At 43.2% G+C, this 22359-nt stretch overlaps 1 protein-coding gene across 1 annotated transcript; it reads left to right on the top strand.

Moving 5' to 3' along the window:
• The first annotated feature begins 10628 nt into the window (after nt 1-10628).
• On the top strand, nt 10629-21939 carry LAS1L (LAS1 like ribosome biogenesis factor). Its single transcript, XM_071442273.1, has 13 exons — nt 10629-10863; nt 11468-11593; nt 11802-11871; nt 13031-13112; nt 14188-14379; nt 14967-15013; nt 15392-15501; nt 16180-16265; nt 17155-17370; nt 17906-18041; nt 18619-18998; nt 19895-20036; nt 21557-21939. The coding sequence occupies exons 1-13, from the start codon at nt 10667-10669 to the stop codon at nt 21645-21647; spliced, it is 1875 nt and encodes a 624-aa protein (XP_071298374.1). The 5' UTR covers nt 10629-10666; the 3' UTR covers nt 21648-21939.
• The last annotated feature ends 420 nt before the right edge of the window (nt 21940-22359 follow it).

The following is a 22359-nucleotide window of genomic DNA, read 5'->3' on the forward strand; positions in this document are numbered from 1 at the left end:
TCTGAGTGTCTGTCACCTGGCTGGCACCACAGACCCTCGTGTGCAAAGGACCCCTGCCAGTCCATGACCTCCTGTCCCTGAGCTCAATCCTCAGCCTGCACTGGGGTCTGCACACTGAGCTACCTGCACTAAATGTATTCCTCAACAGGCAGTCCACAACACCTGTGGGACATCCACCAGACCTGTCTTGACCAGCAAAGCCCCACTGTAACAAACCATGATGGAAAAAAAACCAATTAAATCTACAAAATCTGATGCTCTTCTCTTCATTCATCTTACTTTCCTTAACAGGACAATTCTGTTTGTAAACATAACATCTAGCAATTTTTTATTCAATAGGGCTCAGACTGCCAATAGTTTTCATGTAGTACTAAGAGGCTTTGCTGCAGAAAGGGAGGTGACTTGGATCTTCAGCCAAGATCTTCACAGTTTCAGTGCCCCAAAGAAACAGGCTCTGTGCGAGTTTTCTCCTCTCTTCCCCCTCTCTCCTGCTCTGCCTCCTCAGATGGCTGGTGTGGAGCCAAGATGATGGTACTGGTGTGATGACCATGTAGGGCCACTGCCTTTCTGACTCAGAGACTGGGAACTTGAAGGCTGTACCAAAGGCCACCAGGCTCTTCCTTCCATTCCTGCCAGAGAATGGGAGTGGCCAGTCCAACCTCAGGGGGTGAGAACCAGGCTCCAGATGTTCTGATACAGGTGACCACTGCATAGGAGTCTACATGGAAGGCATCCATTTACACTGGGCTTTTCTGAAGGTACCAATATTTAATAATCAGGAGTAATTGTATATAGAATCATTCCTAGATGGTGAAAAGGCCAAAGAATGACCAAACCAAGTGTTACTGAGCAAGAACCAGGGAGAAGCCACTTCTGAGAGGGATTTTCAGGTCATGCAGTTTCACTATTTAAAATTACACTGCCCCCAAAGGCACGTGGGTCACCAACACTCACAATGAGCTGTAATAGCAGGAAGCTTCAGCTGCAAAGAAAATCCAGTTATGACGGGATAGTGGAGGCAGTAGTGTCCTCTAGATTAGAAACAGAGACTAACAGATAGCTCTCCTTGGTCCTACAAGCTGTGTCAGTGGGTGACTGGATGGTTTTATACTCCTTTTGACTAGCTATCAAAGTAATATAATAAGATTGGCTGTCTCAGAGGGGACTGACAAAGTTGTCATCTTAAGGCTTCAGATAACAGTGCAAATTCTGTATGTTATGTTAATAGTTTATAAATAAATTCCTCTACATAAAATCTCAATTCTTAATTTAAGAGACTGATTTCCTGGATATTTTTTTGGAGCTACAAATGCAAAGAGTTTATTTTTCAAGCCTTCTGTGGTGCTACAGTTCAAGTACTTTAGAGCACTGCTAGTATCAGGAGCTAGACAGGCAGATAGCAGGACAAGAATAACAGCTGTTTTTCTTGTCCAGGCTCTATGATACATAAAAAGGGAAAAACTAAACAGAAGTGTGATCCAAATCCCACCAACTGCAAAGTTGTAGAACAGATGCAGATTAATATGGAGTCTCATTCTCTATATCTTAATGTTTTGTGTCCTCAGGCACAGTAATGGTGTAAAATATGCCCCTCCACTTGGAAAGTGTCCATGTCCATGCTGAATAGGTGTCGAGAACAGCTGGAAAGTCAGGGTCATGTATTTGACATTTTCACCCTGCACACATAGAAATACACCTGGTGCCAGTGTACAAATAGTTGTTCAAAAGTTTTCACACATCCCCATGATCACTATCCTCTGGGTCTCCTGGGGATTACCAGCTTCTCAGCCACCAACTGCATGAGAAAGTTACATTTACATTGGCTTTTTAATCCAGACCAGGAGCTTGGTTTTGAAGTTAATTTCCTAATTCAGTGCATTTTGTTTCCCATCATGGTGCAGTCTCATACCTGGTGAACTGAATTCCTTTTGGATGTGCTCCAGGAGTGTACCTATCATGCTGCAGCTGTTGGCAAGCATTCAGTTAATTGGACCAGAACAGAGCAACTCCAAAATCATCTCACTGTGAAGCACATTTAGTGTTAATGTTAGTCAGTACCAGCTCTTTTGTTTTCCGTATCTACTCTTATTACACCACACTCCTTGTTACTGTAGACATGTTTACCTGTCAAAATGATCCAGACTTGCTTGTGTGTCAATAGAACCTGTTCAAATATTTTTAGCAAGATAGATTTTAATCAGGGTGACAGAAGTAAGTTAGGAAGCAAGGAGATATGCAGATTTGCTGGCACCTCTGTGGGAACAGTAACCTCCAAGAAAGACAAAGTCTCAAATGCAGTCAGAATTGCACCTTCAGCCCAGGCCATGCCTGAGAGACATGGGTGGGTCTAGCATCAAACTGCAGTTTTAGAAATGGCTTCATTCTCCTTCTCCTCCAAAATTCTCCTTCTCCCCTCTACAAAATGCCCTAGGATCACCCATGCATTAAGGCTTCACTGATTCACATCAAATTCCTCCTGGAACAGAGGAGTGCACCTCCCCAGAGGTTTAACCCTCCAGTCAGCCCCTACTCCCACTCAGCTATCCCTGACCTTCCCTCTCACCTGACATTGTGATTTTAAAAACTTCTCTCACTCACACACAGAGCAACAGCTTCTAATCTAACTTTCTTCTGCTTCTCCAGGGCTCCAAGACTGACTCTGTGCTCCAGGAATTCCAGCTCCTACAGAGCAGAAGCAGAACAGGGGTGGGGTTCTCAGTCTCAACACTAAAACTAAGTCAGTTCTCTCCACTGTACTGAAACTTGGTCAAGTGAATCAATGCATTGGAAAATAGGGCTCAGAAAGCCATAAAAAGGGAAAAGAAATCTGGCCCATGTTTCCAGGTAGTGGCATGTAATGTGGAAGATGATCTCAGCACTAACCATTTCAGACAAATAATCCTTTACCAGTTCTTTCCATTTAAGCCTCAGCTCCATTCATTTTTGCCTGTGACTTAGATCTATTTTTGGAAACCTTAAAAATATACAGGGAGTTGCCAGCCATTTTTATTCCAATGCAGGAACATTTTATACTGATGGCATTACTCCTGGCTCTTGCTCAAATATCAGCTTTTTTTCAAGGTGAACACCAAGCCCTGACCCATGGCAATGTCCTCTAGGTAAGTGCTGCATGTTTCATTCTAGAACATGAAGGGGACTCAAACCCAGAACTTCACTGTGCAGAAGCTGCCTAGAGCAGGAGTCTAATCTGGGACTGCTGATGCTACCTCTGCCACTCAGCTGACACACTCACAAGGGAAGGGAATTCCCTCCCACCCTGGTAACATCACAGGGTGTGACATAGCCAGGGTTACATGACTGAGAGAGGTGTGCAGGCCTGGGCAAGCCTGACTCCACACACACTCTCTGCACCCAGCATTTTTTTCCCTACAATGGAACACAATGATGCACTACTCAGAACACACCACCCAGCCCAGATAGATGAAGGCATGAGAGATGACATCATTTATTTTTCTTAGGTTTTTGCTAAACACATGGTATCTCTGATGAAAAAAATGCAGAGAATTAAGGCATTCAAGGATATTTGTACAAGAAGAGTGAGTGGGTAAGAGGAATTACAGGTGGATAGATAGATAGATAGATAGATAGATAGATAGATAGATAGATAGATAGATGATAGAGATAGGTATAGATAGATTGACAGGTAGGCACATATACAGACATATAGATACATACTGTGTTCTTGGCTATTCTGTGTCACAGAATTTCCTGTCTTCAGCCACAGACACAAATAAGCAGGCACTCAGTCCCAATTATGCCTGTTTGGTTTCAGGAGAATTTTTCTGTTTTCAAAAGGAACATAGACCTCTACCTTTAAAATGCAGCCATGATCTTTTTCTTTTGTCTTACAATTTTTTTTCTCTCACTTAACCCATTTCTGTTTCTTCATTCTTAAGAAAAGAAAATCCTCTGAGTTAAAATGACAAGGAGCTACTAATGTCAAAATTAGTTTCTTAAGCCCAAACATATTTTGAGATCTCCAAGCCCAGGAGTTTTCCCCTTCCCAACCATACATATTCCCTGCATTTCCCTGATGACAGGACCTCAGCACAATGAGTTTGCTTGAGTTCCAGAGAGGTTTTCTGTCATACAGAGAAACTGGGACAGGCCCCATCCTGGACTGGGCACTCAGACCCTGTCACTACCACCAAAGGCAGGGGAAGACAGAATTAGAAACTGAACTCACTTTGCTATAGAGCTCTACTTGCTCATCTTAGTATTTAATTTCCTGCAGTGTGGTTGGCACTGTCAGAAAATATGAAGTTGGATAGTTAACTTTGCTTTAAAGACAGGAATATGTACTATGTGGTTTCTTGAAAGTCCATTCCTATTTTCTACTAACCCTATTACCTGATGCATTTGTAGGAGCTGAATGCTTCCAGAAGCATAATAAGTATAGAACAGGATGGTGTAAGGTAGGACAGAATAGCAAGGTAGAGCTTACCATAGAAGCAAACTTGTTCTTATCATTAGTCATCATGTCCTCAACTCATGGTTTACAATGACACAATTTATAGTACAAATAGAGAAAAATACAGTATAGTATAGAAAAGACAATGAGAATACAATTTATAGTAAAGATTTCAAGCAATGTCAATTAAGTAAATATTTCATTTCAGCAACACAGACAAGCTCTGCTTCCATATTAACCAAACATGGTCAGACACCACCTGCACAGCCTGCCAAGGTAACTTGAGCTTTCTTGGAACACAGTTTAAGCCTTGTATTGCCCCACTGCAACATAAAAAATGGTGAAATACATCACCAGACCACCACCAACCCATCTTGCTTATTGACTTCAGGGAACGTAAAAGGCCGAGTGTGAGGACAGAATATATGTCCAGATTACCTGAATCTATGCCAAACCATAGATGTGAACTCTGTCAGTTTCCCTTCAATTGAATTTTCCAACAATTTCCATTTAAAAAAACTTAGAAGAAGTAGACCAATGAAATACAAATAAGGTATTTATTTTCTTTTAGAAGATTTTTTTTCCCACACAAGCTGTATTTCTGTGAACACTAATACTGTATTCACACAGTTCTGTATTGCTGACAGTAAACTTTTTGTCTGAAGCAGACAGGACATTTCTGTCTGATTAGCTAGGGCATTTTGAGTTTTGCTGACTTCATGCTTTAATGCTCAAACACTTCAGCAGGGATGAGATTTGGTCTGGCATAAGTCTATAGGTACATGGACAGGTGATGTCTGATCTGTCTTCCTGAAACAAATAAATGTAGTAATGCTTTTTAATAAATTTGTACTGGTAGAAAGAGCCACCTCTGGACTGGCTCTTTGTATTACCAGACTGATTTGTTTCTGGTCTGATACTCAGTCCTAAGTCTGGCTTTACTGCCCTGGTGAATGATTGCTCTTCCACTTTCACTTTGATTTTGCCTACTTTCCTGGGTGATTTACCCTGGCAATAAGCAGAGATAATCCTGTACACAGTGGGAATCAAGAACACTTTGCTCCTCTCCCAAATATATAATAATCTAAACTTCCATAAGTTCTACTTCGTAATCTTTTCTGATCTTCCCTCTACATTATTTCATATTTGTCACAAGGGATTAAGAATTCTCATAAATCCCAATCATACCACATCACAGTACTATGTCATTTTTGTCTTGCTCAGATGCAGGAAGCATGGCATCACATCATGCCATAAAACCAAAATGGGAAACATTTAGCAGCAAAGACTACCTATATCAAAAATCACCTGAAGAAAACCTGCCATGCAGAGCACTGAACAGCCTGCAGTGTGTAAGCACCAAGTGAAAGCAGCCTCATAAGGAAAGTCATCCCTGTGCTGTGGGAATGAAATCAGGCTCAGCACAACCCAGATTTCCTCCTGCACAAACACAGATCAATATCCTAGAAGGACACACACCAGGATCTTTAATGAACACTCACACCTCACAAAGCTCCACAGGTACCTGTCCCCCACTCCAAAGCTGTGGCCACCCATCCTCTGCCAGGTGCAGCCCTGCTGCCATCTCCCTCTCAGTGTGCAGGCCACCAGTTTTCATACTCAGCAAAAATCCCAGAGCTGGGATAACTGCACAAAGGACCTGGCAAGTTCAGTGCTTAGAAGAAGAATCTCCTCTTCTGCCTTGCCAAGCCCACTCGATTACCTCAGCCCTCTACTGACACAAAACAATATAAGTAAATTCAAGTCCTCAACACCCCATAGCTCTCACAATGGTGCCTGAGCACTTGGTTGTCCTGGGGCCTTTCTTGCAGCACAGCTGGATGTAAGTCTGTAAGGTCCTGATGCTGTCATTAGAATATAGCACTTGACTTCATTGGATGCAGGGTCCTGGTACAGCTCTGCATAAATTCATTTCAGTTCCTAGTGCTGCACCCTGCAGCATTGGGAATGAAGAGCAAACTACTTAATGAGTGATAATCATCTTGTATATATAGCTTTGAAAAGAGCTCAGCATGGTGGAGAAGATCCGAGAGATCTTCTGGAGAATTGAACTTGGTTTTCCTATCCAAAAATAGCTCATGGGGAACAGCCCACTTTTGTATTCCACTAAGTCCAAGTGAAACCAAACCCAGCAAATTTATACATTATTTTACTTTTTGTCCAGTAAACTCTAAGACCATTCTGTTTCCTTTTAATTTCAGTCTCAGGTGTGCTTTATTTATTATACTTGTTTGTATTCTTCTCTAAGCTGACTCTCTTCAGAATTTCAAGTCTACTTTATGGTAAAACAAATCTAATATTCTGATACTATCCGGAGGCATAGGATTGGCTTAAACCCAGATGAAGACAATTCATTTTGTTCTGTAGAATACAGGTTAATTTAATCTTAGTGTCTCATTTTCCTTACATATAACATGAAAACACTGGCTTCTCATGTTTCAATCACAAAAAGTTACATTGCAATTACTGACATGTCAGGCAGTTGGCAGGTGTGCAAGGAAGGGTATGAGTCCAAATTATTACATATACAGTACTGTATTTATGAAGTTTTTAACCTTGTTTAGGAAAAAATCCCAGATTTTGCAGATATCCCTCTGTGGTCATGTGAAAATCTGCCCAAAGAGATTGCAGCTGAAGGATGTGCTGTGAAATCAGTCTAGTTATTGTCCTTCTCAAAAAAAGTTATGAGGGTCCATCTCACTGAACCTGATTCTGTTCGTCCCTACAGTGGTGCAGACTGAGTGATTAACAGTAACTGAGACAGAAATCTGACTTTTTGAGTCAAATTCTAGGATAGTTTGTGTAGCTAGACTCCACAGAGCCTGGCTCTTCACTTTCCAGGAATTTATTTAATGCTCAGAAATGGAGGAAGAACATTTCACTGACAATATCTGCTATATTGAGAGCTAGCTTAACCTTTCAAAATGATCAGATTAATTTCATTTTGTACTGTTTTATATAATCCACAGCTTTTGACTTAACTACCTTGTGTGTAGAGTGATTTGGAATGCAAGTGGGTATTATAAAAAAGTAGATGTCTAATAATGATAAACTGATGTGATTTTGGTGAGAGGTTTCCCTGTGTTTGCCCTCAGCTAAGAACATTTCATGTATTTCAGCTCTGCCTCTAAAGTAACTGTAGTTCAAGGCATTAATATTTCATGAGGTTCCCCTTTAGGAAAAGTAAAAGCAGTTTTTCCTGTTTGTGAAATTTCCACATTGCCAAGAACAAGAAAGCTTTCGAAACACTATCTTTGCTGCTTGCAGAGCTTCACTGCCTTATAGGGTCTGAATCCCCTGGATTCACGCTGGGGGCGGGCTGGGAATGCTGGCTTTTCCTCCTTCTGGGTGATTCTGGGAGGCCTGCAAATGATGTCATGGTACATTTTAGGCTACAATAACAGGAAATCATCAAGTGTTTACACTGGCAAACTGGGCTGTGATGTGATTTTCCTCCTCTTCCTCTCTGCCCCCCCCCACCCACCTCGCCCCTGCCATTGACTTCCTTGATATATCTGCTTCCTCTGATTAAAATACTACAAGGTGGCAACACTGAAGGAGGAAAAAGGGAAGTGGGGGAGGGAGACAGAAAGGCATATTTTAAAAAAAGGATGATTCCCCTCAAATCACTGACAGAGAGCACAGTCCTCCCTCCCTGGCCCAGCACATTCTGTGTTAGTGCAGGCTCAGAAACACGTCAGAAACTGGCCTGCTGAGGAACTGGAGGATGGACCGCTCCCAGCTGAGACATGAAAAAGAAACTCTCCCCTCCTAGAACAGATGAGTCACAGAAAAGATCTCCCTGGCAAGGTTTTCTTTGAATTTTCCTCCTGCACAGGCACATCTAAAAATATACACCATGGGTTGATGGATTTCAAGGAGAAGGCCACGTTTTCAGGGCTTGGGTCAGAGCAAGGAGGCAAGTGACTTTTACCCAGACTCTATCACAATCTGTAGCAAACATCAGTTTTCAGTTTCAGTTTCAGAGGCAAGGGAGGGTGCTAGGGTTCAGGTCCTGCTTGTACCAGTGATGCACAGCATGAATGTCAGACATTCCCAACCTGTGTCCTTCCCAACCTGTTAATACAAAGGCAAGGAGGAGGAAGGTGTAGGGTGGTATCCCAAAGACAAGGGATTCCAATGAGGTAAAACAGACTGATTGGGAGGGATTGTCCTGCTCTGCTCTGCACTGGCATTGGCCCCAGCTTGAATACTGTGAGAAGTTTTGAGCACCACAATATAAAAAAGACATTAATTTGTTAGAGAGGGTCCAAAGGACGACCACAGGATGGGCGGATCTGGAGGGGAAGCCTTATGAAGAGTGACTGAGGCCACTTGGTTTATTCAGCCTGGAGAAAAGGAGATTGAGGTCAGACCTCATTGTGGTCTTCAACATCTCCACAAAGGGAAGCAGAGGGGCAGGTGATGATCTCTTCACTCTTATGACCAGTGACAGGACACAAGGAAATGGCATGGACCTGAGTCAGGGGAGATCCAGGTTGGATATCAAGGAGAAGTTTTTCACCCAGAGTGTGGTTGAGCACTGGAACAGACTCCCCAGGGGAGTGGTCAGAGCACCAAGGCTGTCTGAGTTCAAGAATCATTTGAACAATGCTCTCAGGCATGTGGTGGGATTCTTGGGGATGGTCCTGTGCATGGCCAGGAGTTAGATTCAATGATCCTTCAGGGTCCCTTCCAACTCATCACACTCTATGATTCTATGACTCTGGAATAAGGTAGGAAGGGAGAGAGTAGCAAATAATTTTATTTCTATTGTCTATTTTTTCTCCATTTATGCAGTATCAGCAAGACTGGCAGTTTAAATTATGCTGAGAAGTCTCCCAAATGGGAGATGAGCCTGAGACACTCACTAAAGTAAAACTACCAGGGTATGGAAAGTCTTTCTGAGAGTACCATTTCTCTGTTCAGTGCAGTTAGAAATTGCAGGTTTTTAGTTCATAAAGCTCAAGAACAGGCAGACAGGAAACCTTTCAGAAAAAAATACAGTCAGAGGGACTTACACCTTGCATCTATGATGCAACTGTAAAGTGCAATTTACAGCAGTTGGCAGAAGGAACAGGAACCATGAAGATGTGATTTCACCACTCCAAGTTACTCAAACAGTTATCTATGGTCAGTGACAAGCTGATACAAACTGCATTAACACCACGGGTGCTTTGGCTTCATCATTATTACAATGATGTTATTACCTGAGGCCTCTAATCAGGGCTTTGAGACAAAGACCATCACAGCAACGCTCACACATTTATTATCTCCCAGCATGAGTCTAACCTGGTCCGGAATAAAGAGGAAGATTTTGGTCCAACCAGGTAGCTGGGATCTTAAGGCCACTTAAATAGGGACTTCACTCCCAGACACACTCAAAATGAAGCACAATCTCACATGCTTTGCTAAATGAGGGGTTGAGGATTTCCTCTCTTTAATAATCCCAAAGATAAATTGTAGGTGAGGTTCAGGCTGGATATCAGAAAAATGTTTTTCACCATGAAGTGTGCTTGCCCCACCTCGAGTACTCTGTGCTGTTTTGGGCACCGAAAGGAGGGCCGGGAGGAAGGGGAGAGGTCTGGAGGGGAAGCCTTAGGAGTGGCTGAGGTCACTTGGTTTGTTCAGCCTGGAGGAGACTGAGGTCAGACCTCATTGTGTTCTTCAACATCTTCACCAGGGGAAGTGCAGGGGCAGGTACCAAGCTCTTCACGCTCGTGACCAGTGACTCGAGGAAATGGCATGAACCTGAGTCAGGGGATGTTTAGGCTGGCTAAAAGAAAAGACTTTTCACCCAGAGGGTGGTTGGGCCCTGGAACAGAATCCCCAGGGAAGCGGTCAAAGCACCGAGGCTGACAAAGCTCAAGAAGCGTTTGGACAACATTATGGGGCACACGGTGTGGCTGCTGGGGACGGTCCTGTGCTTTCTCGCAAGGCTTCCCTCGCTCTGATTCAGGACACATCTCGCCGCCCCTCAGCTCTCCGCACGCACAAGGGGAAAACGCCCTGGCCCCCAGTCCTGGGGGCCGCAGAGGATGCAGGGCCAGCCCCGCCGCACCCCTGCGGCACCCGCGGGGCCGGGCTCGCCTCAGGCGGCCGCACCCAGGGCGGGCGGCGGGCGCGGGAAGCGGAAGCGGCGCGGGCAGGGCCGGCCGGGCCGGGCCGGGCAGGGCGGGCCGGGGAGGCGGAGCGAGGAGCGGCGCTGGCGGCATGGCGGCCCGCGCGGGCCCGGCCGGGCGCCGCGGCCAGCCCAGCTCGTCCCCGGCCCGCAAGCGGCTGAAGCCGCTGCGGACGGTGGTGGCGTGGAGGGGCCGGGCGGAGTGGGACCAGGTGATGGTGGGGCTGTACTGCGGGGACAGCCGGCTGCAGCAGGACGCGCTGGACCGCGTCTCGGCGTGGAAGAGCCGGTACGGGCCGCGCGCCGCGGGCGGGCAGCGATGCGGGGCTCGGGGCCGGCCCTGTGTCCCTGGAGCGGCCGCTCTGTGCCCTCGGCCCCGGCTGTGCCCGGCCCCCGCCGGAGCAGCTCCGCGGCCGGGGCTGTGGGGGCAGGCCGGCGGTGCAGCAGGGCTGGCGGCCCCGTCTTGCAGAGCTCCTTCATTGCGGGAGGCTCTGGGCACGCAGCTTATGCCGAGAGCACGGTGGTCCTGTGGGAGCAGGGTGGCAGAAGCCCTGCATGCCCGCAACTTCACGGGCTGATTTCTCTGGCAGTGGGCATATCCAAGGCCCTTAAATTGCCTCTGCTGCATCCGTACACAAGACCCGCCTAGGTAAAGCATCTTGTCTGTGTGCTTGGCGTATCAGTAAATATTCATTTACCGTGTGCTTAGGAGTAACCGTGTAACCACTCTGTTCCAATAGAACCCTTCTGGAAAGAGCCTTTGATGCTCTCTCAGCATACCATTTCTTAGGCTGTTATGTACCACAGAACACGAAATGTAGTGGAAAAGCTGCTCTTTTTACAGGGTGAGTGTATTTGTGTGAGCCTGCTCACCTGGTTTTCCTTGCCTCCAGGTACGGTCCAAAAATGCCTCTTGCAGTGGACTCCACGGCAGAACTGATTCGCTGTAAGGTCCTCGATTCATCTGGCAGATTGAAGTCACACGAGCTCATCCTGTCTTATGGGCTGGCCCTTGTAAGGTAAGGGCTCTCAAGGCCCTTGTGCTTTTGAGAGAAAGACCTGGACAGATGTCATTATTCCACTGTCTGAGTTCACTTTGCATCTCTGGGACCACAGGATTGTATAGTACACAGGGAGTTTGTCTCAGGAGTTCCAAGTTTCTCTGCAGCTCTTGATAGTAATTTATAGTATATATAGTAATTTATTTTTTCTGTAACCTCCATGCAGATTTGTCAACTTGATCACAGAAAGGAAACAGAAGTCGGTCAGCATTCCTCTGAGACAATTAGCGAGAGAGGTAACTATTGAATAGGAGTTGCTTGATAATTTACAGGTTATTAACAACACTAGTGAATGAAATTATGGGGGATCATTCTTTTGTAGCCAAAATAACAGATATAGATGCTTGTTTATTCTAGCTGCAAAGTTTTGCAGCTGGATACAAAATTTGTTCTTTGAAGTCACAATAAGAGTGACAAAGGCTGATGATCATTACAGGTTTTTGAATCACATGTGATCAAATGATTTGAATCACATATGATCAAATGTGTGTAGTCCCACTTGACATACTGTCACACGTTTTGCTTTCTTGGCGACTGAGGAAAAAGAGCTAAATCCGTGGTTTATAAATCCTAGTCTTTGACAAGCAAGGCTATTCATCACATTTGTAGGTATTTTCATCTCTTTTTTTTCAGGTGAGCTTTTCCACTCATGTGGAGGAGGAAGGGTTCAAACTGTAATTGTAGTAGCAGGACCAACTTGAGTCCTTTTACTGCCAGCTGCACTGAGCATCATACCTGGGACTGAACAAGTTTTGACAGTGAAGGACAGACAGTATTAGAGACTCTTCTGTATATGTTTGGACCCCTGTGTGGGAATGATGAATTGATTTTTTTTTTCCTGGGTTTTTGAGAAAAGTTCTGCTTCTCACTTTTTAAAACTGATCAAGCTTAAAAGCAAAGGTCCTGCATAGTTAAAGGTAGTTGTCCTCAGGAAAGCTGAAAAAAACTGCATGCAAATTATCGTGTAAATGTCAGTATTATATGTGATACTGTGTCTTTGATACATAGTTATCCAGAATGAGAAGCAATTAAACTGTATTTGAATGGATGAGACAGTTACATTAGATTACATGTAACACCTCTGTCTAAAAAGAAATCTCTTGTTGCATGTAACACTGAAGGACTTAAACTGTAAAATACAAGTTTGTATGAGTCCTAGCCCACAGGAGGAGTGGCCTCAGAGAGCTGGGGGATCTTGGCTCACTCCTGAAGTGGAACCAAGGGAACTACAGCGCAGCAGTGGCCAGGAAGGTGCTGTTCCCACCTGCTGGAGGCTCGGTGCAGCTGTGCAGGGCTGGTGCAGCTGTGCAGGGCTGGTGCAGCTGTGCAGGGCTGATGCAGCTGTGCAGGGCTGATGCAGTGGGGCAGAGGGGTCAGCTGCTGTTGTTGTTGCAGGTGGACATCCCCGTGTGGGTCGTGGATCTCCGTCACGAGCTGACGCACGGGAAGCTGCCGCGGCTGGCCCTGTGCCGCAAGGGTGAGTGAGTGAGTGAGTGAGTGAGTGCCACCAGCAGCTGCCACTGGCAGGGGTGGCCTGAGGCACATTGCCCGGGGTGGCAGTGCCAGAGCTGCAGGCCCTGAGGGGAGCACCCCTGCCTCCGTTTTGGGGTGCTGCAGGACAGGCAGGGAGAGTTGTGATATCAGACTCTGGGAGGATTTGCCACTGTCAGGATAGCTGAGCTGTGTCCTGTGGCTCCTCACAGGACAAATGTTCAGAGGCTTTCTCCTGTCCCTGAAAAAATGACTCAAAACAGCAACAGCTGGTTGCAACAGTTTGGTGCTTTTGCTTTTTTACAGCACAGGAAGTTCATCTTGGGGAAATAGGTAAAAGCTTTTTCTGATGGTATAGTGATACCTAAGACTCCTAAAAAATCCTATTTAGGGAGAAATTTGGATACTGCAAGCCTCAGTGAATGACCAGCTCATAGTATTTGAAGAGACTCCTGGAAATATTGGGTTAAGGCTTGAGAATCCAGTTAAATAATCTTCAGCATGGTCCTTAGATTGAATTGGGAAAATGCTGATTAAAGTAAAGGCATTTCCTTTCTATTCTATTTCATGTATGCATAGTGTAGTCCCTGCATAAAAAAAATCTGTTATTGTTGTAGATGCTGTGTTGACCATGGTGATACTAACATGGTGATACTAAAGTATTGACTAATTTTCTCATCTGAATGCCACTGCAGGGACCTAGCTGCTGCTTAAATTTGACCTAGCTTGAGCAAGGTGTAGTGCCATAGCAGTGTCCAATCATTTTTTTTCTCCCCCAAAAATATGATGGGTAGTTATCATGTCTGTGATACTGGATTGGGTTTTTTCTCTTCCTGGTTTCTTTCTGGAGGTTGGTTTTGGTTTGGTTTTGGGGGGTTTTGTTTGTTTGTTTGGGTTTTTTTAACTTGTTCACTTCATTCATTAATGGAGTATTTTGTGTTTTCAAGGTTCATAACTGGTTAATAGCATTTATTTTCATAATTCAAGTTAGCAATATACCACCTATTATTTTTTGCCATAACAAAGAAATCCTCCCTGAGATGTTTTCTGTTCTCTGTTAGGTTGTGATGTTGTGCTGGAGTGGCTGCGGAAGATGTATTGGAACCGTCAGCTGGGCAATAACTTGTGTGAGGAAGATGAGGATGAGGAAGAAGAGCAGGAAGAGGTGGAAGCAAATGCAGATTTGGATGGTGATGCATGGGAGATTCAAACCCCACAGCATGAGGCCTGTCAGAAACACAAGGAATTCCATGGTAGGTGTTCCTAGAACAACAGCAGATACAAGGATTGGATATGCTAAAGAAAGCAGATTAAATGTGTCATCTTCTAGCATAAAGATATACCTTCAGCTCAGGTTTTGGGATTCCTCTTTGAGTCTTGGTGGATTCCTGGTGTTGACTGACTGGTTTGGTAGTATTTCTCCAAATTTTTAGCACTTTGTGAATAGCTGTAGTGCTGCTGCAATTGATACAAAATGCAAGTGTATGGAATACAAATATGCATCAGAACATAAACTGCATATGGGAACAATTTCTTCCTGCACTGATCTAGGAATTTGGTTTTTAGCTGTCTGTGTTTATCCAACTTACCTGTCTTTGGCTACTGTTAGTGATAAAATATGGAAATTGTGGTTCAACCCCTCTTGAGAAAATTCATGTTGCTGGAAAAGTCTGGGAGTTCTGGGAGCCTTCAGTGTCTTGTCTCAACAGAATTGCTGCCTTTGTTTGGCTGATGCCTTCCTTGAGTGTAAATTTAGCAAAATTAAGCAGCTTCCTTAGATACAAAATCCCCTTACATAGTTGGTCTTCTGCTTAAATTATAAATTTATGTTTATTTCTAGAAAAAGTCAGAGATGTTCTGATATCTTACAAGAATGAGCAGTTCCGGGTAAGTGCACTCTGATGATCAGCACTTTGGTTCATTCTTTCTTCCTTCTTGGGCAATATGTTTTCTCTTCCTTGTTGCCTTAGTTAGTTCCTTGCTCAGGTCTGTCTGCTAGTGTTGTCATGCATGGCTTGCCAAAGGAAAACTTCACTACAGAAAACAAGCAATTTGAGCTCTGACAGTTCCTAATGTGGGCACTTTGTTCAGGTTTGTAAAGGTGATCTGTGGTTATTGGAGATTCCAAGAAAGGGGAACATTTGTGAACTTTTTCAGGTGCTGGTGATAAAGTACAGGTGGCACGTGCATCTTCTTGTCACAGCAATAATGTCTTTGTCATGGGAGTGTATTTTCTGTTCATGCTTGAATTTTGCCTTCACTCAGGTTATGCAGGCTATGCCGTCTCTTTCAAAGTCTCGAGAATTGTGGTCTGATTCCTCTTCAGAATTGGACTGGATTTTGGCTCAGATCAAAGACCTGATGCAGGAAAACAGGTATGTCTCTGCTAAAGAGCTGAGGTGAAAGGTATGGTGCTGAACTGGGCTGTAGACCTGTTTAATTGCCTTTTCATGGTAGCTGATCATGGAGAAAGCAATAAGTCAATGTCCTCAACGTCTTTGAGGGCTGAGTTGTTGATGTGTGCTAATGAGCAATGGTCTTTGTGCCAGGTGATACCAAGGTGTTCTCCCAGACTTAGTGATGCTGGCTCCAAGGCATGCAGCATCTTCAGTGTCTTCAAAAGCTCCCAACAAACCTGTAGAGATTTTGCTTTCACAGTAACCTTTGGAATTCTTCAAAACTGCAGAGCAATATTTGGCATTTTCTATATTTTTTATCTTTCTATTACTACAGAGCCTCTAGGACCTAGTGTCTTGAGGCTTCCTTATTAGCATATAAATTTGCATGGAGATTTTGACCTGCTTTGAGAAATCTAAATGGTGTAACTGCAGAGGGGAGAGAGTATCACGTTACAGATAAGAGCTGGAACTCCTGATATTTTGAATATAAATATATATGCCATACAAGAATAGCATTACCAGGTCTCTCAAACAAAAAATTCTCCATTCCCTCCTCACAGTTCCAGGTGTTTGTCAGTCAAACTTGTTTCAGAACTGGGGCAGGTGGTGTTTTGATACATGAAGGAATATAAGTTTATAAACTCTCTGCTCTAGGGCGACAGTGGCTGAAGCTCTTCTCAGTGATGGCTTTCTCATCCCAAAGATGGATTGTCTGAAGATGCTAAATATCAAATATGAAGGTGAGTGCTTTATGCATCACCCAAGTAGAAAATGCATAGCTAGTGTTATGACCAAGTCTGTTATTATTTTCTCATTATATTGAAATCTCTAATTGGCTGCATATTTTTTGTTTATCCAGGTCCTTAAATATCTTTTGCCCTGTTCTCCAGAACCCCTTATGGTCATGCTTAGCTACTGCTTTTGCATAAAACTCTTGGGATGGAAGGATAGCTCTTCAGCACTGAATATCTGGCCAAAATATCTTTCAAAGCTTGCATCTACCCTTTTCTGCAATAGTTGCTGATATCAGGAATGTTTCTCTTCTACACTGAAGATTTGAAACAAATCAAAATGGATGGGATTTTTTGAGCCTCATTCACCAGCTGCATCTTAGTTCCAAGCTGCTGCCCATATGTGTGGAGTTGCATTTATTGTTTGCAGGAGATCTAGGCACCTAGAGGGAATGAAGATAAATAAATTCCCTATTTCACAGCGAAAGAACTTTCCAAGAAACATTTTCAAATTTCCATCACTATATAACAGTAGAAAAATTTAAAAGCTTTTTCATTTTTTTGTTGCTTTGCTCAATAAACCTTCCTTTGCAGTATATTTTTTAAATAGAGTAGCTCTTAATTATATGTGAAATAAGCTGAAACTGGAAAGGGATTAGCAAAACAGATCTTTCTGTGTTAATAATTTCTTTGTGCTAATATCAAATTGCTACTTATTTTACTTGCTTAGCATAAGAAAAATAATAGTTTCAGCAAGGACTTCGGGAAATATCCTGGAATCAGTGATCTGAGAACAAACCTCTTTAGTTTGGAGCAAGTGTCACACCTGTATTTCACAAAAACATTACAAAGCACCAATTTTTGGCTTCTCTGATTCGTTTTTTTCTTCTCATTGCAGCAAATAAAGAGGTATGGCAATTCAAAATTCCCCCAGCATTTTACTGCTTTTGGCAGCCTTTGCTGTCAGGCCTCCTTTCACGAAGTTTTACACAGATCCTAATAGAGAAAATGTTTATAGAGCTGAAGGAATGTTCTGACTCTTCAGAACTCCGGCCTCAGTTCTTGATCAACTGGATTTCTGAGTTGCTGACTGGCATTGCCAGAGTAAATGCTGGTGAGTGTGTCTGCAATTTCTGTGTTTAAAAAAGCTCTGGTCTGCACAAAGATTTTGGCAGTATCTCAGGCAGTCATAGGTTAAGGTTTGGTGCTTTCAGTCAGTGCTGAGCATATCTATGATGTACCAAGATTCTGAATGCTGCTGGTTCCCAGCTGTTAAATCTACTGTTTGCAGAGCTATCTGGAATGATACTGGGTACCAGATGCAGTACACTGCATTTATTTGGGATAATATTGTTCAAACACATCTTGTGGCTTTCCTGTCTGTTGTGACAAGCACAGGGCCAGCTTGGGAATGTCTGTGCTGCTTTGTGCTCAGGTCTGGTGGAGCTACCTGAGCTGTCCATGTGTTTTCAAGTCCTTTATAACAACCTTGATGTTGTATTTGGTTGGTACATCTGGCTGTGCACTTGGGTTAAAATGACAGTTTATTTGAGGATGGGTTCCAGTAAAAATGCAGAGGGTTGAAGGGTTGAAGGGTATATTTTTGATGAATTTTGAGCACCCTATTGTTTTCATTATCTTCTTTGAAGGGAAGAAAAAACAACAGTGTAACAAGCAGGTGTCTGTGAAGGAGCTGTTCCTCCACAAAGTTCCTTTGCAGTGGATAAGACTGACTGACAGTTGCTTGCAAGCTCCCTGCTGGGCAACCCCACATCTTCTTCAGCTGTAAGTTTGATGCTGTGACCTAGAAAAGGGGCAGCAAAAAGTGCTCTGTAACAGCTTTGGGTCCCTACTGATATGCTGAGCTATAGCTGCATTCCCTTGCCTTTCTTTGCATCTTGTAGAAATTGTAACAGGTGCATATAAAGCCATGCTTGCTGCTATTCACCTCCCCACTGATTGCACACAAAGAGAAGGAAAAGGATTTTAAAGGATTGCACCTTCCAAATGAAAACAGAAGTTATCTGGGGAGGTATTTAAAGAAGCAGCCTGGTCAGGAGGAAAGTGACTTGGTAGAGATGTGACCTTATTGAGGTGATAGGAATTTACCACAGCTCCTAACTTGTATGCAAGAAAACAGTAAAGCAGTAATTCAGTTAGAAGTATCCTGAGTCCTTAATTTTAATCACAAAGATGGAGTATTCCAGCATCCACTGACCAGGGAATAATCAGATTTTGCCTGTTAGATGAGCTATGTGAGCCAGCTGTCCTGGAGAAAACAAACACTTAAAAGCAAAAAAGCCTCCAGATGAAGTTTTACCAACCCTTTTAAGACTTTTCCTTTGCCCTTTCTCCTCTCTAGGATCCTCACCATCATGAGGCCTCGCTTGCCACGTTCTTCTCGGAAGAACCTGCTCTACCTTGCTTCCATTTACACAGAAGGAGGGGCCCCTCTGTCCAGTCCAGGCCTCTCTTCAGATGGCAGTGAACAGCCAATTTATACTATAGAGAGCTTACAGTGGAGAGCCAGGCAAGAAAATCAGGTTAAAAATCAAGGGCAGACTGTAGAGAAACAAGAAGATGTGCCAGAGAGAGACAATGGTGTAGAGGAAGTGGAAGAGGAGGAAGAAGAGATGGTGACTGAAGCAAATGCTCTGGAAGGACTTGCTCATTCTGGTACCATGGTGGCCATTGCTGAGAAAAGGGCAGCACTGCAAGGGTCTGCCTGGCAGATCACTGCAGGTAAAAAGTGACTCTAAGACAGTCTTCATTACTGACAAGTGTTAATTGAAGTGCAAACACATCTCAGCCCTTTGGGGCCAAATTACTAAAAAATGTGGGTTTTCTAGTGTTTTGTTTATGTTCAGAAGTCATTTCACTTAAACTCATAAAACACTATGAATGTCTTTTCCAGGAGCATGCTATTACTGTCTTATTTATTTTTTTATGAAGTTTTTCCAAACTGTTTAAAATTTTGGTGTATCCAGCTGATGGGGCAGCATATATGTCAGCTGCTGAATGGTGAAGAAAATATGGATTCTTGGACTTGTGTTTGTCACACTTGGGGGTAATTGAAAGCAAAGTTTGTCTGTGAACCTAAGTTCTATGCTCTGGGAAAATGGTTGTTGTTACATGGTGGCAAACAAAAGAAAGGAGCAAGACAGGGTTTTAGAAGGAATAAACAGCATATCCAGTGTTTTGTTAGCTTTGTTACAGTAGCTGTATTTTCTCATTGGGGTTGGAGGTCTCTTTAGCTAAGAATTTCTGAGTCATGGAGGGACTCAGACACAGGAGGAGGAAGTTAGTGGAGAGGAGTTGGAGTCAAAATGACATTTAAAGGAAAAAAAAGCAGCCACTAGAAGACTGAACTCTTGTACTTCATTCACTGGGAAATTTTCTCAAGTAAAAAAAGAAAAAAAAGAGACATCTTAAATATGCTGATGTGGACAGCTTGTTAGAACTGGATGTTTTGAGAACAGAAGCAGAATTGTCCTCTGCTTGTGTGACATTGGTGCAGATCATTTGCTGAATGGCTGAGTTGCAGGGGGCAGTATTTGTGGACTGGGGGAAGGTGATGTTGTGTTTCAAAAATCTCTTTGGGAAACTCAAAATTCTTATTTTGTACTGTTTTTATCTAGATGAAGTACGATGGAAAGACTTTCCTCTTGGGAAACTCCCAGGTCAGACAGATGACCCTGATGGTCTCATGTTGGATAATTATTCTATGATGTCCCTGCTTGATCAGCCAGTGAGGGAGGAGTGGAAGCCTCTCAGTACAAAGTGAGTAATGGTGTGGGTGGGACTTTGCCCCTGAACCATGAAATGCATTTCTCTCTCTGTGCCTTTTACTACACCATGTGAAAAATTAGGGTTGAAATTTCCTTTTTACTTCTATTTAAATAGTTTGACCCAAATATCTACTATTGTCTCTAAACCTAACCTCAATGGTATCCTTTGAGCACACCATCTTCTAATATTGCTATCTTCACTCCTGCTGCTCTTTTTTAAAAGAAGCCATTCCAAGCATTATGAATACTGCTGTTTACAGGTATCAGCACAGCCCCAGCAGGCTTGAAAATTGTAGTTTCTATTAGCTGGGGCTTTGATCTTCAATATTGGCAGTGCCCAGTGACCTTTTAGAGCTGTAACTAGTAATTTAGAGCTGCAGATCTGACCTCAGGAAAGAAACACAGATTGTTCTGAAAATAACAGGGGCATTCTATAAAGCTTTAGTTCAGATCACCTTTGTTACTAAATGAAGCTCATTGGAAATGTTTTAATAGGGGCATTATTTCACACTTTGAAGTCAGAGGAACTTAAATGCTGCAAGCTGTCAAATCAGTTTCATCACACACATATAAACCCATATCCTATTATTTTAATCCAAGGAATGCTTCAGAATGTAAATGAATTTTAGTTATTTTCCTTAACACTCGATTGGACAACCTTCTAATCACTGATTCCTTTCTGTGGTTGGTGGACCCAATCTGGCAGCAATATGAAGGACTGAGAATCATGCAGCCTGGGATATACTTCACTGAAGAAATCTTGCACATGTTCATATTTTCACATATTAGAGTTGTGTTCAGATCCCAAGCTTCCAGTTTCAAATCTGAGAGGAGAAGGGCTTCCATTTTTCTCCATCCTCTTGGTCATCCTCCCTGGCATTAAATTATTGACCTTCCCTTATCAGTAACATCCTGTTCTTTTGGACAAAGATGCCCTAGACTGCATTTTGAAATATGATTTAGTAATGGTGAGGACTGATAGTATATTAATTCTAAAAAGCTACAAGCCAGATCTGTAAATTTCAGGCTGTGTTTTAAACAGTGTAATGTGTCATGCAACTGATATTACTAGAAAATGCTCATGTAGAAAATGAGAAAGCACCTACCAGGCCAAAAGTAACATGTGTTTGTTTCTGCACCTCCTTGTGTGGGGAAAGGGGCAGACAGTTTGTTCCACTCAGATTACAGCCTGGCAGGATGCCAAGGAAAAAAATCTTAGAAAGAAACACGAGGAAAACCTGTTGCTACCACAAATAGAAAGGAGCAGAACCTAATTTATTCCTGTAGCTGTGCCTGGAAACAATCCAGGTTTCATCAGGAGTGCTCCAATGGCAGCTTGTTCATTACTCTGATTTCCCTTCCATAGCAGCTCCTCCATTTGCCAAAGGACAGGTGGTGTTAGAAAGGTGGTCTGACTTGCCTGAGGCAGAAGGAAGATTTTCTTGACTGCTTACATTTTCTTCTGTGCAGAAACCAGCCCACTGCTAATGTGCTTTATTCTCTTCCTCACAGCTCTGCAGAATTGAATATTCCCATGACAGGAGGATTGTTATGGACCCAGAACGACTTCCATAAAATAAAAAGTGGCCTTCAACTTTTCTGAGACAGCAGCAGAGTGCTCTGTGATTTGTAGTATTGCACAAGTTAAGTGGCATGGAAGATCTAGTAATGATGGTGGGAAAACAGTCACTCCAGGAGAAGTTGTTGTTGCTGTGATTATTGATTTTTACCATGTAAAATCAATGTTTTATAAAGGTCTTGTGTTTTTAGTTGCATGTACAGTGACCATTGTCTTGCTTAACCGGTTGAAGTTTGCCAAATAGAGTAAAGTTTGGAATCCCTCCATGTTCCTTAACTTTTTCATAAATAAATACAACTGACTGGAGGCAAACCTTGCTCCTGGGTGCTGTTTCTCAGTTTTCACTCTGGAAAGTGTCCTCTGGCCCAACAGTGAGACTATTGATTGATCCATTCTTATTTCACTGATGCTGATACTGTCCTGGAGGAGTGATTGTGCCAGGATGAGATTGTGCTACAGTTTTCACCTCTCTAGGATTTCACATGAAGCTTCAGGGATCAATCCTAGCTAGAGCATGGCTGAATGTGATATGTAAATAACTTTGAAATGTTTTTGTCACGATGTTTTTTCAAGTGAGAGTCTTGAAGCCACTACTGTCTCTTTTTGATTGAAGTGTTTTGCTTCATGTTACTTCTGTTCATGATTTTGCTGATATTCATAACCAATACTGTGGTGTTTGCTGAGAGCTGGTGTGATCACTGCAGAAAAGGACTGAACAAGTAAATTGCTGCAAAGT

Source organism: Agelaius tricolor, unplaced genomic scaffold, assembly GCF_023055355.1.
Source record: "Agelaius tricolor isolate 1412-34295 unplaced genomic scaffold, bAgeTri1.0.p SCAF_17, whole genome shotgun sequence".
In the NCBI taxonomy this organism is placed as follows: domain Eukaryota; kingdom Metazoa; phylum Chordata; class Aves; order Passeriformes; family Icteridae; genus Agelaius; species Agelaius tricolor.

Coding starts and splice junctions, on each gene's coding strand:
- LAS1L (XM_071442273.1), top strand. CDS start 10,667: ATGGCGGCCCGCGCGGGCCCGGCCGGGCGCCGCGGCCAGCCCAGCTCG. Junction 14,380..14,966: donor GAAACACAAGGAATTCCATG/GTAGGTGTTCCT, acceptor GTTTATTTCTAG/AAAAAGTCAGAGATGTTCTG. Junction 16,266..17,154: donor GCTAAATATCAAATATGAAG/GTGAGTGCTTTA, acceptor TTCTCATTGCAG/CAAATAAAGAGGTATGGCAA.